General features: G+C 36.0%; 1 protein-coding gene across 1 annotated transcript in view; it reads right to left on the reverse strand.

Moving 5' to 3' along the window:
* Positions 1–9,279, reverse strand: part of vps41 (VPS41 subunit of HOPS complex) — a 41,554-nt gene extending 32,275 nt beyond the window's left edge. The window contains exons 1-2 of the mRNA XM_067435387.1: positions 9,086–9,279; positions 8,502–8,540 (exon numbers count right to left, since the gene is read on the reverse strand). Coding sequence (XP_067291488.1) covers positions 8,502–8,540; positions 9,086–9,106 — 60 coding nt within the window. The 5' untranslated portion in view covers positions 9,107–9,279. The remainder of the gene's footprint in view (positions 1–8,501; positions 8,541–9,085) is intronic.
* Between the last annotated feature and the right edge of the window lie 7,215 nt (positions 9,280–16,494).

Here is a 16,494-nt window from a genome sequence, read left to right on the forward strand (position 1 = left end):
CACAGGTGGATTCTATTTATCATTATTAGTCATTTAGGTCAACATTGGATCATTCAGAGATCCTCACTGAACTTCTGGAGAGAGTGTGCTGCACTGAAAGTAAAAGGACCGAATCATTTTGCACACCAAATTTTTCAGTTTTTGATTTGTTAAAAAAGTTAACAAATTAAACCAATAAAATTCAATAAAACCAATAAAATTCATTCCACTTCATGACTGTGTCCCACTTGTTGTTGATTCTTCACCAAAAAAATACAGTTTTATATCTTTATGTTTGAAGCCTGAAATGTGGCAAAAGGTCGTAAAGTTCAAGGGGGCCGAATACTTTCGCAAGGCACTGTATATTACAAGGATTTCTAAAGTTTTTTGTCACCCTTTTTGCCTAAAATATTTGTTTAAAGGACCCCTTGAGATTTTAAGTCAATATTTCAACAACTTACTTCTAGTCACTTTAATTTATATAGCACTTACAGATAGTTTAAAATCAGCTTTACAGTGATAAACAGGAAAGTAGCCTAATGATCAATTAGGCAAGCAGAATTCAATTCTGCTGTAAAGCAGCTTTAACAATTAAAACAATAGTGTTGTTCAATGTTGTCATTGTTCATTTGCAGTCAGTATAATGTTGATTCAGTTCAGTGTAAAAACTGTGTAAAGTTAATCAATTATAAAATGAGTTCAATTCAGCTATAAATCAGCTCTGGAGAAAACAATTATGCTATCATCCAGTTCTGTTCAGTTATCATGCAATTATGTCAGTGCATATGTCAGTTGAATAACACATTCAAGGTTTTATGATGTCAGTTACAATTGGACACATTTGTCTGTCAGCTTTTCAAAACTCTTCACACAGTTCTGCTAACCAAATTTTATCTTGGCACAACAGTTAATTTCACATTCAAAATGGACTAGAAGTAGCAAAACTTTATACAAGTCTCAAATCAACTACTTCTTCCATAACACCAGCAAAGGCTGTCACTTAACAAACACACTTTGTCACTCATAAAACAACAACCTAACAACACTGACAACAGGTAGCAATAACACTTTTTTTGGAGGTGATGCAGTTACACGTTACTACATGTACTTACCTACTATAGTAATAACAGTAAATTATGCATAATTACATGTCCCCCCTAAACCAAACCCTACACAGCAAAAAACATGTTGGGAGATTTATCACCACGGGTGTTAAAATTATCACTTTCCGGGTGAACATACAGGTCCATCTTTGCTAGTGTTAAAACAACACTGACGAAAGTGTTCGTTATACAAACACTGTGTTAGTGTTTCTTTTTAGTCACTCAAGGTGTTGAGAAATGTATTACTCATAAGTGTACATTTAACACTTTATGGTGATTAATCTCACACACCCAGTGTATTTAATGTTTATTTAATGTAAAATTTAATTTAAAATGGCACTGTGAATGAAATTTAAAACAATTTATATATATTATTTTATTTTTTCCCCCAAAAAATCAAGTGAATACAGATTGATTTGAATATTTATTGAAATTGTAATATATCAATTCCATTACATTTATGTATTTGGCAGACACTTTTATCCAATGCGACTTACACTGCATTCAATACCATTTTTAATTAAAAAAAAACATTTTTGTCAGTTCTTGCTTTCGCCGAGAATCGCTACAGTAAAGCCATTGTTGTCACACATACAATTGAATAAAACAATTTCTTGTTATACTCCAATGCTATAACATCTTACCATGATAAATCTCTACTGCGTTTCAAACAAGATTAAACAAAGAAACATTCCTCAAGTAATGTTTTAATTGAAAATACAAAAATTCAACATTGTATATCTTAAATCAACCTTAATGTTAAAAACTGTCTGGTTTGTAATTCATTCTGATAAAAAATACTATTCCTTTATAAATTAATACATTTACATTTGGCAGACAATTTTATCCAAAGCGACTTACATTGCATTCAATGTACGCATTTTTACATTTTGTCAGTTCTTGCTTTCCCAATTCATCGATCCCATGATCTTGGCGTTGATAGCGCTCCTCAAAATGATCCAAACACATAGTATTGTTCCTGTTAAAGAGACAAATTTGGTTAAAACAAACACATTAAAAAAATCTAAGATATAAAGTTTGAAACATCTTCAATCAACAAGCAGAGATACTTACATAGCCTGTCTTCCTTTCAGGATCGTTTAGGTTTGTAGAGTAATAATGCCAAGGGCATACATAGATTGTGGCCTTAAGTGGTTTCCTTCTGCAATAATAAACAATATTCCATGAAACAAAAATCCTCCAAAGCAGAAAGCAAACTAAAAGACTCAAAATAATCAGGTCACTTTGTGTTTTACTTCAGGTTATTTTTATACCAACACATAGCAAGAAAATGTTATATTCAAAACAAAAGCACTACTGTTACAGAATTACAATGCTACAACTAGAAAAGGCTAGAACTAAGTTGTACAGAAAAAATCGCGCATGGAAGGGCACTAATGCATGTCTGCTCAACTAATACAAAATAAGACGAAAAATGTCAAATAGTACGAGTGTGCAATGTCGTGGAATGTATACGCCAAAACTCATTTCGGCGTAAATATGATATGCTGTTTTTCGCGTGCATATGATAGACACTTTATGGCGTATATGACACGCTCTCTTGGGTAGGTTTAGGGTAGTGGGGTAGGGGGTTCGTATGTATAATACGCCATAAAATGCGTATCATATACATGCAAAAAACAGCATATCATATGCACGCCAAAATAAGTTTTGGCATATACATTCCACGACATTGCACACTCGTACTCGATCTTGAGTTTCTATATATTGACTGAAGCAGTTCATGAAGAAAAGCGTGTCCTACAATGTTTTCGCCATTTTGGAGCGCTGTACAGAATGGTCGGCGTATGTTATCAATGTGCCACGAGAAGATTGCTAGAACACACAGAGCATTTCACTCGCAAAATGTTGCAGGCCGATCAGTATGCGCAGCGCCGACAATGATGGACCGTGCTTTCCGTGGGTGCTCGGCTAGGGATCGAGCCCCGGCGTCACACAAGAAAAAAAAATTAAGAGCAATTAATTCATTCGATTAACGTCTGCTTTCTCATTTGAATGACATTTCAAAACACCAGAATTAACACGTAGTTACGGGGTGAAAGATATAAACGGTCTTATAAAGGTTGGAAGCCCTATACTTAACGTTATGCCAAATGGGAAGAAATAACTATCCAAGTCCAGTGAGTTAAAAAAATGACACATAATGTTAATGCTGCTACATTATTACAAAATTAGTACAACGAAATTAAGTCACTTACGTAAATCTCGTCCTCCATTAACGAATTTAGTGTGTTAGTGGGGGTTATTCAGTTATGTTAAACTGAATGGCGGATCAAAAGCGCGCTAAATTTAAACTGAGGTAAAAAAAAAAAAACGCTAACAGAGTTAAGTCAACCACATCGGCAACGTTACTCATTATACAAGCTCATTAATAAATCACAAGTTGATAAGATAATAATACTATACTATACCTTGTCCTTGTAACCGTTGTGTGTGCAGGGAAATCCATAAAGATGGAGAGAGAGACCGAAGGATGAGCTGGGAAATTTAAAATGCTCTGCACATGCGCAGATGTTGATTGTTAACACCCAAAGGAAACACTGTGCTTTATCACCCAAAGGAAACACTGTGCTTTATCACTAAACAAGTGATAAAGCATATAATATTTGTAAATTAACACCAGATTTTATCACTAGATGCCCAACACCAGGTTTTTATCCCTCAGTAATTTGCTGTGTACATCTATAGAAAGTGCATGTGGTTAATTAATATTACTCAGTTCTTTTGAGTAAGAGCAATGTAACTACCGGTATGTCATAATTCTTGTATATGTTACATGCTCCATGTTTAGAGTACAAAATTATTCCCAGGTTGTCCCCTTTTGTATAGATAGTAATGAAATTGAAAGACTAACACCTGTGTTTAGCTATGTATACATGTATGTATGTATATATATATATATATATATATATATATATATATATATATATATATATATATATATATATATATATATATATATATATATATATATATATACATACATACATATATACATACAGGTCGTTCTCAGAAAATTAGCATTTGTGATAAAAGTTCATTATTTTCCATAATGTAATGAAAAAAATTAAACATTTCATAAACATTTTAGATTTATTGCACACCAACTGAAATATTTCAGGTCTTTTATTGTTTTAATACTGATGATTTTGGCAAACAGCTCATAAAAACCCAAAATTCCTATCTCAAAAAATTAGCATATCATGAAAAGGTTGGTTCCAGATAACCTAATCATCTGAATCAACTAATTAACTCTAAACACCTGCAAAAGATTCATGAGGCTTTTAAAAACTCCCAGCCTGGTTCATTACTCAAAACCGCAGTCATGGGTAAGACTGCCGACCTGACTGCTGTCCAGAAGGCCATCATTGACACCCTCAAGCGAAAGCGTAAGACACAGAAAGAAATTTCTGAACGAATAGGCTGTTCCCAGAGTGCTGTTTCGAGAAGAGGTGACCAGACCCTGAGGAAGATTGTGGAGAAGGACCGATTCCAGCCCTTGGGGGACCTGCGGAAGCAGTGGACTGAGTCTGGAGTAGAAACATCCAGAGCCACCGTGCACAGGCGTGTGCAGGAAATGGGCCACAGGTGCCGCATTCCCCAGGTCAAGACACTTTAGGCTACAGAGACGCAGCACTGGACTGTTGCTCAGTGGTCCAAAGTACTTTTTTCGGATGAAAGCAAATTTTGCATGTCATTCGGAAATCAAGATGCCAGAGTCTGGAGGAAGACTGGGGAGAAGGAAATGCCAAAATGCCTGAAGTCCAGTGTCAAGTACCCACAGTCAGTGATGGTCTGGGGTGCCATGTCAGCTGCTGGTGTTGGTCCACTGTGTTTTATCAAGGGCAGGGTCAATGCAGCGAGCTATCAGGAGATTTTGGAGCACTTCATGCTTCCATCTGCTGAAAAGCTTTATGGAGATGAAGATTTCGTTTTTCAGCACGATCTGGCACCTGCTCACAGTGCCAAAACCACTGGTAAATGGTTTACTGACCATGGTATTACTGCGCTCAATTGGCCTGCCAACTCTCCTGACCTGAACCCCATAGAGAATCTGTGGGATATTGTGAAGAGAAAGTTGAGAGACGCAAGATCCAACACTCTGGATGAGCTTAAGGCCGCTATCGAAGCATCCTGGGCCTCCATAACACCTCAGCAGTGCCACAGGCTGATCGCCTCCATGCCACGCCGCATTGAAGCAGTCATTTCTGCAAAAGGATTCCCGACCAAGTATTGAGAGCATAACTGAACATAATTATTTGAAGGTTTACTTTTTTTGTATTAAAAACACTTTTCTTTTATTGGTCGGGTGAAATATGCTATTTTTTTAGGTAGGAAGTATAATGCTGTTCTTTTACACTTTAAGTTCATCAAAGAAAAACAAATGTATTTGTTAAAACTGTTTTCAACATTGAAAATAATAGGAAATGTTTCAGCCAGTGCAAAATCAGCATATTAGAATGATTTCTGAAACATCATGTGACACTGAAGACAATGATGCTGTAAAATTCAGCTTTGCCATCACAGGAATAAATTACATGTTAAAAGAATCAAATAGAAACAGTTATTTGTTATAATATGCATTACCTTATATTAATCTAACTGACACCTAACTTGTATTATTGTTATTTTATACACGTAATACATATTATATATTCTTTTTTTTTGGACAACTATGAATTAGATCACAGGCAGATTGACAGTATGGGAAGTTTCGTTTTATCAAACATTTATTTTCTCCTCATCACAAACACCTCCATTGTCTATTTCCTGTTGTGTCCATGTGAAATTTCTAATGCCTGAGCATTTGTCATGGTCTACAAAGCCATTACAGACAGGGATGGAGAGACAGAGAGAGGAGGGAAAAATCCTGACAAACTTTCTACTTTGGGGAGGGGTGAATAATATCTCTCCTGTTTCATATCCCATAATTTCTTCCTCTTGTTAGTGTTTGCCATCGCCACGCCGATGTGGTGGATGAGTGTTGTGCCTCATTCCCTGCCGCTCCTAATTGGTGCCCTGGGGAGCAGGGGATGAAGGGAAGTCTGTCTTTAATTGCCCCTTTTCTGGAGTGGTGTGACCATCCACACTCTCCTCTTTTGCTCATCCCTCATTCTGTCTCTGTCTTTCTAGTTACAAACTTTGCTGGAACGCTATACTGAAGCACAGGGCCTCAAAACCACAGATTAATGTCAAACCCCACCAGCATCTTTCCTCATTTCGCTGCATGACATCACATTTGGAAGCTGTGGCATGTTTTTTCTTTAAGCCATTAGAGGTGCGTTCTTCTTTCATGAGGCTAGACGGGCTTTAAGCGGGGTGCCATGAATACTGTGTCAAGCTCCAAAAATGTCATACAGTACGCGTTTGGAAGAAAGCCGAAGAAAAATCGGAAGCTGTGGAGATCACGTTTACACATAGCTTTCAAAACGTTACATGGTCACATCAGGAAGTGTTGAGGAGAGATAGATCAGGAGATAGAGACAGAGCTCTACAATTATGAACAAAACAAACTGTGGTTTATTCAAAGGAAAATACAATCACGCTCTCAGGTGTCTGGGTGCATGCAGAAGACAGTTTGTGGACAGGAGATAGGAGAGATTACTCCACGGACTGAGATTACATTTACAAGGAGGGCAAGGCTGTTTTTTCTTTCTGTTTTCATTTTGAATTGAGGACTAGAATGTCTACTTGACATTTCATTCACTGTATCACTTAAAGACAAACTCTATTCTCAAAATCTTTTCTTAAAGCTGCACTCAAGAAAAAGGAAACAATGTGATATGACCTTTTACAGGGGCTTTCATTGTACACAGAAAATATGTCTCAGGCTATGGCTTGTTATTTTATACTTAGGATAATTCCTGTTCATCCTAAATGACAATTACATGACTGCACACTCTCAAAAAACATTTGTTTTAAGACATACTACTTAAAGGGTAAGTTCACCCAATAATGAAAATTCTGTCATTAATTACTAACCCTCACGATATTCCAAAGACCTTTGTTCATCGACCTGTAAGACCTTCGTTCACCTTCAGAACACAAATTAAGATATTTTTTATAAGATCTGAGAGACATCATTAAAATAATCGATGTGACTACAGTGGTTCAAACTTCATTTTATGAAGTGATGAGAATACTTTTTGTGCGATAATGACAATAATGACTTTATTCAACAATATCTTGTCTGTGCCATTCTCCTAGTCAGTTTACCTTGTAAATACAGTGCAGTGCTTCAGAGTTCTATGGCAGAATGGCAGCTCACCATTGGCTAGCTCCAGTGTCAGCATCTCACAGATGTGTCATGGTGCTTACATGAACAGCCAAGGAAGCACTGCACTGTATTTACAACGTGCACTGTGTAGGAGACTGACACAGATGAGAAGTAATTGTTGAATGAAGTCATTATCTATTAGTTTCTTGCGCACAAAAAGTATTCTTGTCGCTTCATAATATTAAGGTTGAACGACTGTAGTCACATGGACTATTTTAACGATGTCTTTACTAACTTTCTAGGCATTGAAGGTGGTGATTACTTTGCAGTCTATTTGGGGTAAGAGAACTCTTTTGCTATTTTGATTTCATCAAAAATATCCTTATTTGTGTTCCAAAGATGAACGAAGGTCTTACGGGAATGAAACGACATGAGGGTGAGTAATTAATAAAATAATTTTCTTTTTTGGGGTGAACGAACCCTTTTAAAATCAAAGTTGGCAATTATTATGGAATTCTCATTCTATGGAACAATGATTTATCCATGCACATTATTATTATTATTAATATTTATTCATGTGCCTTTGAAATCATTATTCAAAATAGCCTCCCCTTCCACTTGCAATGACATCGCCTCTCTTCTCTGATGATATATTTACTGTTGCGAGGGCAGGACAACCTGTCACTCACATGACATGAGATCCCAGCAATAACAAACGATCCAACCAATTCCTGATGGACAAAAGTCCTGCCCTACATTATTTGTCTTGTGCACGAAGCCATTTCACTCGGATAAAAATTACAATAGATTAGAAAATCTTTCATTTCATGCTTACTTAAAAAAAAGTACAGTATGTACACAATAAAATAAATTCAATCAAGTGGCATGTGCAAAGGTTTCACCTACTAACTTTACTTTATTTCTACAATTTTTAACATTTTAACTATATGATAGTTTGTCAAAAAAAAAAAAACTGTGAACATGCTCCATTAACATTTAAAAACCAGAAAAAATATTTAAATCATGATTTTTTTATCACTATAGCAATTGTTTTATAATTAAAAACCAACAAATATTGTTTTTGTCCAATCATTCTTTAAATTAAATTTCTTTTGGTTCCATTTCAAAACTAGAAATTCTTGTTTGATTAATGAAATGAATTGTGAAGTCCTTGATTTTACCTCTGATTCATCTGTTGATTCTTCACTTTGTTTTCTTCCCTGGGAAAAAAAGACATTCCAGAAAGACATGTGTCAATATGAGAAAAAGTAATGCTTTGCCTCTAACCAATATTTCCCAGCCTCCTGTTATAAATATTTAATATTTAATGGAATGCAACACCAAAACAGTCATTATTCAAAGTCTTATATTTAAATTATTGTTTATTTTGTCAGTAAAATTGCTGTCACATCAGCTGATTTTAGATGATCTCCCAGACTGCCAGTGGACAAGCGTCCAAGTGTCCAGTCTAGGGGAGCAACTAAAACCAGGACACTAGTTTTTGGATATAAATGTTGTTTTTCACTAGGGAGAGTAACATTGGCAGTAGTAGACAGTTATATTGTCAAGTGTCAAACTATCGTGTTAGCCTGACAGCATCAATAGTACGTCTTTAAAATATTTCCTTTCAAATATTCTGCACACAGCACACACAGTGTACCTCAAATAGCCCACATGTCTTAAAAATTAAACATACAGAAGCAATATATTTACATTCACAGGCTTCTGTCATTTTTGACAACATATTCTTCCCAGAAAAACCTACCTCCTCTTTCACTTCCGCCATGATAAAAGCTCCAGATATAGGATAATAGGACAGATTTAGTCTTCGTGTACCAATATATGGTCTGCCGACAACGTTAACGATTTTTATTTACACTCAAATAAGTTATTTTGCACAATAAACCAGTGTAGCTGGTCATGCGATACTCATTATGATGTACCCTGGGTCACATGACAAAAACAGGAAGCGTCTTTTGAGCATCGTGGGATTTGTAGTTTAAGTGCAAGAGTGTGAATTGGCTTCGTTCCAACGGACCTTTTTTTTTTTTTTTTTGTATATGCGATTTATTTTTTTATTTTAATAGGATACGTATTTTAGCCGACCTTCACATTTATTAAATAAAATTGTAATTCAACATCATCATGCTAGCAACACATTTAAATGTCACGTCCAAACGTCTTGTCCCCTGCATATTTTCAACTGACTCTAAAGAATCACTGTCATCTACCGTCATCATTTTGCTTATTCTAATACATCAGCCAAGAGGAAGTGTGATGTGATGTAATTTGACATTGTTACATTTGTAACAGATAGACCGCCATAGGACAGGATCATTTGAGACAGGCTGTCAATGTGTCTCGTATGTTTATACTGATAGTGTCTGGCAGGGCGAGCTTGCTCTTACCATATTTATACTAGTAATGAGTTGGAATATCAGCTGCATTCACTTAAGTTTGGAGCTTACTCAGCAATTATTAAAATTCATAGGCAAAGATTATGAAAATTTACATATAGCCTACATCAAATACCCATGTTTTAATGTTTGCATAATAAATGTTCAACATATAAAATGCAATGCTGCATTAATAATAAAGACTAAAATCAGCTCAAATGAAAAGTGGAGCAGGCTATTTTGTGACCTATATTGTAAACATAAAAGCATAAGTTAAATATGGTCTAATTTCATTGTGCAATTCCATCTCTAATGCCTTCTGCAGTGAGTAAAAGCTCTTTAAATAGTTGAACAGCTGGGGTCATTGCATCTCTGCCACATGTATAGGTTCACTTTCTAATAATTTATGAGAAATGACCCACTGCGCCTCTGCTTATTGCTTTATTGGCTCAAGCCTTATAATGCTTCGGGCTGTTTTTAAATTATTCACTGATAATGTCTATCTATTTTTTTATTTTTATTTTTTTTACTACATTGTTTTTACACTTCTTAAGTTTCTCAAGGGTATGGCTGATATTTGTTTATTCTGTCTATAAACAAGTCATGTTGAAAAGATTGTTATTCTTAATTGTAAAAATAAAAATAAAAAATATTTTAAAAAATATATATTTGCCATGATATTAGAACTTGTTAACAAAATAAAATAAAATAAAATAAAAGAGTAAATCTTTAATAATTGCTTTTGAGAACCTAAACTATACAAAATAAACAGAAGTACCTAACAAATAAAAGTATACAAATTATCTTAAATAATTATTTTGGGGCACAGAAATTGTATGAAACACTGACATTTGATGAAAAAAAGAATCTCTTTAATAATTATTTTGAGTAAACACAAATTGTACACAATGCACTGAAATTGTAAGAAAATGAGCATCACATTATGATCATGAGTTAACCAGGCTATGCCGTACATCTTCGGTATGTGTCATAATAAAATGATGTGCGGCCAATCTCCTCCTATATTACTGCACTCATTTCTCCTGAGGGAAAAAGTCTCTTCCTCAACTTGAGAGCTGTTCTCTTAGGAAGTGACCTTTAAGTTCCATTTGGTGCAGAGGTCATTGTGGTGTCTCATCTGACACACTCAAATCCACACACACACCTATCTCAGCCTTCACCCCCGGCTTGAGTCTTTCAGCCTCCTGAACCTGCTTTTGACACACAGCGAATTATTTATTAATATCTCTGTTGTTGTCTGATTTGGACCTGTCTTTAAGTGGCTTTGGTTTCTACTAATGCTTTACAGCATTATGTGATTTTTTTGTGAAGCAGACAAAGAAAAGTCATATGTTGCATATTGTTTTTGTTATTATTATTATTATCATTTTATTTTTTTACTAAAAGTGCAAAGATCTTTTTTGGCCAGATGCATTTTATTACAAGACCTGCAAAAGGCAATGCAGGGCAAATCATTAAATGTTTTTTGCTTGATGTTATTCTACTGCAAAAAAGGGTAAAGGTCTTCTTACGGCTTTGGTTCTGCCACGTCTTCCACGGACTGTGATTCATTTTCTCCAGACCTTTGCCATGGTCAGTGAGGGGACACGAGGTGAGAAAGAGATCACAACGGGACAAGTGTAGGCCTGTCTTTCTCACTCTGTCTCGTCTTGCCCTCTGTAAACCACTTCCCTTAATTCTCTCTCTTAATATCGCTTTCTTTCTACACAATTTCTAACCTCCTCTCCTCTCCCCCCAGATCGATCTTGGCATGCTGGTGCAGCCTGACGTGGGCAGGGGGGCGAGTGGGGAGCGCTGGCCCTTCTTCTCACCCTCATCACCCTCACTCTCCCCCACCGAGGCCAGAGAAGAAAGCCCTGCTGAGGATATATACAAACAACAAATTCTACCTTAGATCTTAGCCAATGCAACTGACCAATCCATATATATATTTTTTTTTTTTTGTCGTTGTTTGAGAATCAAGATACTTGTAGTTACTGCAGTTCTCACTGCACAACCCCATGCAGAATTTGGGTGAGTAAAAATGAATAGGCCGACATTAAAAATGTAATTCATACAGTCACTAACTTTAATACACCTCTTGATAAGCATGTTTTAATTTCTTTTAAAAAGTTTAATTTCATGTTTTAAAAAGTATTTTTATATTTTATTAAAGTAAAAACAATGGTTGATGTTAGGTGGTTATAATAAAGAAAATAAGAAAAACGAATTAAACAATGGAATGCTTGAAAAAAAGAAAAGGAAAAAAAAGTTAAATTAGTTTGGCATAATCATGCATCTTTCTTAGATACGAGAATATTTCAACAAAACTGCTTCACTGTTTATTAAAGGGGGAATACGTCTACGGCCAAATCCCATTTCTACCCCAGCCCTTCCCTTTGTGTGTCTCGATTCTCTTTTGGCTGAAGTGGTAGGGATAAGAGAAAGGGCCAGATTGCCCTTCAAACTAAGATTTTTTGGGACCCCACACTACAAACGAAGGGGTATGATGAATTTCCCTGCATACATCACGCGACTACTGCTAGCTTGTGTGTGTGTGTGTGTGTGTGTGTGTGTGTGTATTGCCACTCTGTATCGATGCCAGTTTCTCCGTGAACTAATAATTAATAAATGAAAAATTCAGTTAAAACATAGGCCTATATCTGGTGATCCTTCATAACGCAGTCGATATTTACATAACTTAAAGAGCATATTGCAGGTAAAACATTTTTCGAGATGAACATAAAACCTTGTATGAAAATGCCATATGAAAAGGTTTTTAAAGACATAAGAGCACAAATTTAGCAGATAAAGTGGCCGTTTCGTTGGCTCTTTGTAAAAATTGCTGTTTTTTCAACATCGCGTCATATGACGTCAGGAGAGGGAGTCGTCTGCCAAGCTCTGTGTTGCCTCAGTGCAGAATAGGTTGGTATTCAGTAGAAATCAAATCAGTAGAAATTTCAATTTATTATTGTCAATGGAAAATTATTGTTTCCAGCCTGTCAGGACATCGAGTCGACAGGTTTCCTAAAAAAAAGTTAGAAAAGCTGCATGGTGGCGTTTTGTGCAGGTGAAGAGACGGGACTTCACTTCTGCATCTGCTTTGACACACACGGTGGTGTGTGTGTGTGTAGCGGTCACTTTACACCGCGGATTATCAGCGATATGATGGAGTTCAACATTGCAACACTCATGTAGTTAAAGGATAATATTAAATGATTATAAACACCTACGCGCCAATTTGTTATTGTTTTTACATGATCAATTTTAACATTGATGTACAAAGTATGGATACATAAATACAAATGTCACACTTTAAAAAAAAAAAAGTCTGGAATTATGTGCTGATAATGTAAATATTTTATTCATGCCATGTAGGCCTGTATATTCAAATACATACTCAAAATGGCATACATCACACTATTGACGATTAATCGGCACAAAACAAACCCATAACACTTGTTATGGGTTTATTTTAAGAGAATGAGTGAATAAAGAATCACATGAAACACACAATAACAATATTGTTATACTGTGGCTCGGCCGCAGCGGGAGGTGCCGGTCACACATCCGTCAGAGATGCAGCTCGAAGAAACAGTAGGCAGGCATCTTTACACAGCCGAGTTAAGGTGGCTCTAAAGCAGCTCTGTCTCTGCTCAAAATTCTGTGTAAATGCATTAAATGCCGCTTCAGTGAAGCATTAAACGGTCTGTGTAAATCCACATTTTTGTGATTTTATCCCGCTTCAGATTCGGTTTCTGTGCCGCGTTTGCTGTGTCACGATGCCTTTATTGTCAGTAAACTCTTGACTCAAGAGTCTTGAGTTACCAAGGCAACAACTGACTGCACCATGTAGAAAAAAAAACTATAACGGCTATACAATTCACCTACACACAATTCACTGCTGTTCATACCAACTATGAACAGCAGTGAATTGTGTAGGCCAACAGAAATCAGGTGCAAGAATGTAGGCTATAACAAATTCACTTAAATGTTACAGAACACTAATACAAGAAACGGGGTATGGTGACGTTATGATGTAGTGGGGTAGGCGAAGGGCAAGGGGTACAAAATAGAATTGGGATTGGGCCTAAATATTCAGAAACCCTATTAGCGGCACCGCGGTGGCCGTTAAGTGCACTGCAGCCAGCAACTTACTGTTTGTGCACATGCAATGTACAAGTGACTGAAATTTGATTTTTTTTCGTTCTTTGATTAGAAAAAGAGTTGAAGATTCCTTTGCAGCGATATACTGCAGGAACATCTATACGCCGTCCACGCTGCCGAATTCGACTGCAACATTTAAATAAATATAAGTGCTGCGTTTTCCTCTAGATAACAAACACAACAAAAATGACGATGAGAAAATGCATCTGCAGCTAGCCAGAGATGAGGATACCGGTATGTTTGCACAAGCTCTGCACCGGCTTCATGTCGACAGATGAGGTAATTCAGATTACACTATATGATAGTTTGATAAAAGTGTATTTGAGACTATATAGCCAACTATCTGCACGTGAGTCACACTAGATAGTCAAAAATGGAAAATTATTTACTCCTCTTATTTGCATGACACATTGACATGATTGGACTATCTCTTTTGGCTCTTTTTGACTATATCTTCTATTGTTCTGAACACTGAATAATCAAACATTTCTTTCATGTGTCATATAATGGAAGAGAGGTTATTTTTTCCCTGCGTCCTAAAATATCAGAAAATCTGACCTTTTTATGAAAATACAAAATTAGTTGTCATGAAAAAAACAATATTTATGAATTAATTATAGAAATTCATGATATTATAAAAAAGAAACTTTTTAATTTAAACTTAAATGTAACTTTTTTGAAAAGAATTGCATAAAGATGTGTACTTTCATATATTTAACAAACTGATAATGTAATCTAAGAACTTGGTATACCGCCCCCCCCTTCCTTTTTTATAAACACTCTTTTTGTCATGACTCATTTATAGGATTTGAGTAGATTTGTGGAGAATGGTTTTCCCAAATAAAAAAATAAAAAATCCTCCTCTTTTAATATTCAGTACCCAGAATAGGTCATCAAGAGTAAAATAAATTGCCATTCTTTGCTAGTCCATTTCATTTTGATATCTTAAATAATTAGGCCTATTTAGTCCAAAGTCATATTTTCCTATTAATTGGACATAGCATATTTATTTCTTAATCGCGTTCACAAAGTGCTTGCCTCTAATGAATACCCTTTATCTTATGCCTCACATTAAGCTGCATTCTTACTTGATTAAGTGAGCTATTTTATATTCATGACCAAAGCATAAATCATAAACAAGCCTCTTCGTTACATCCATGGCACTGAAGGGATAGCTACTAATTTTCTCAGAAAAGAGGACTAATATGGTACATAATTTTCATTTAATGTGGGAATTGGGCTTGAACCACACAATTATCTCCCGCCGGAGAAAGACAATGTCTTATTTCACTTACCGAGCTATTCCCTATAATTAGGATGCACCTCTGCATCAGGGCTGGCCTGATGCCCTCAGTGGCAATTAGTATTTATTACACAGTTAATGACCATGACATGTAAAACCCAGTGAAGTGGTAAATTTAGAGCAGTCAGCGGTACTCAGTGGCTTGCTGCTAGATGACGGGGAGTAGCTATTTGCCAAAGTGTCCTACCTGTCGTGACTGAATTAATGTCCAAGCATCTCATGAATGCACATAAAACATAAAATCAAATAGGCTTATTCTGTATTAGTAAATGTTGAAATTAACATTAAATAATATTAAATAATAAGGTTTCTAATGGAAAAAACCCTGTACAAATTAGATGTTTCTTCATATTGGTGTTAAAGGGGTTTGTATATCGAAATTGAACCATTTCCTGTCTTCTTTTTCTATGATTCACTAATGCACTGTCACCAAGCTTAGGATGTTTTTTCTTTCTTTACAATCTACTTAGCAATGATTTATTGATCGTGGCCTCTTCCTTCATACTGAATTAGCAGGCCTTTTGGAAAATCACATTTTCTCACCTTTTGTGTGTGTGAACCTGGATGGGGGTTGACTTTGTGAATATTAATTCATTGGGTGCATTTGGTTGAGAGCCAGTCATTTGACCATTTTAATTAGTACTATTGGGCAGCATTATTATAAAGTTATGTGCTATTATTACATGCTATAGGCTACAACAAAATAATTGTTTACATGACAGTAGAAGTTACTCAAGAGCACATGTTTAGTACACTGTAAGAATGTTTTTTTGTTTTTTTAATTTAAAGTAAAATATAGCAGAAGGGTTGCCAGCCACTTTATGGCCTCACTGTAATATATAAAGTTATGTATATAAATTAATTAAAGGTGTACTATGCAACTTTCCGTCCAATGGAGGGCGCCTATTCAAAACAAATGCGTAGTTTGATGATGCCAATTTTGAGCGCAGCATCTTGGGAAATGTGGTCTTCACCTCACAGCCGGTGGAAAATAGGACACGGGCAGAAATCACTTTCATGTATGCGGTTATTAACGTTACTGTAGTGTAAAGCAGAGCAGGACCGAGTGTTGTGGAGCTGAGCACGGCTGCTGAAGCGATTGCTATACAAACACAGAGCTTGTGAACACCGGGACTTTTATAAGGCCGGGACGGGACACATTCGCCGGGCGCCCGCACTGATCCGCTCTTCCGGTTATGATTATGAGGTAATGCAGCTCTGCTTATCATATTAGATACATTTAAGTGTGTTGAAAATGATGTGATGATGTTACTCCGTGCGTTCACTTGTTCAGACTGCTAAGACTGA

This window comes from Pseudorasbora parva, chromosome 24 (assembly GCF_024679245.1).
Source record: "Pseudorasbora parva isolate DD20220531a chromosome 24, ASM2467924v1, whole genome shotgun sequence".
In the NCBI taxonomy this organism is placed as follows: Eukaryota; Metazoa; Chordata; class Actinopteri; order Cypriniformes; family Gobionidae; genus Pseudorasbora; species Pseudorasbora parva.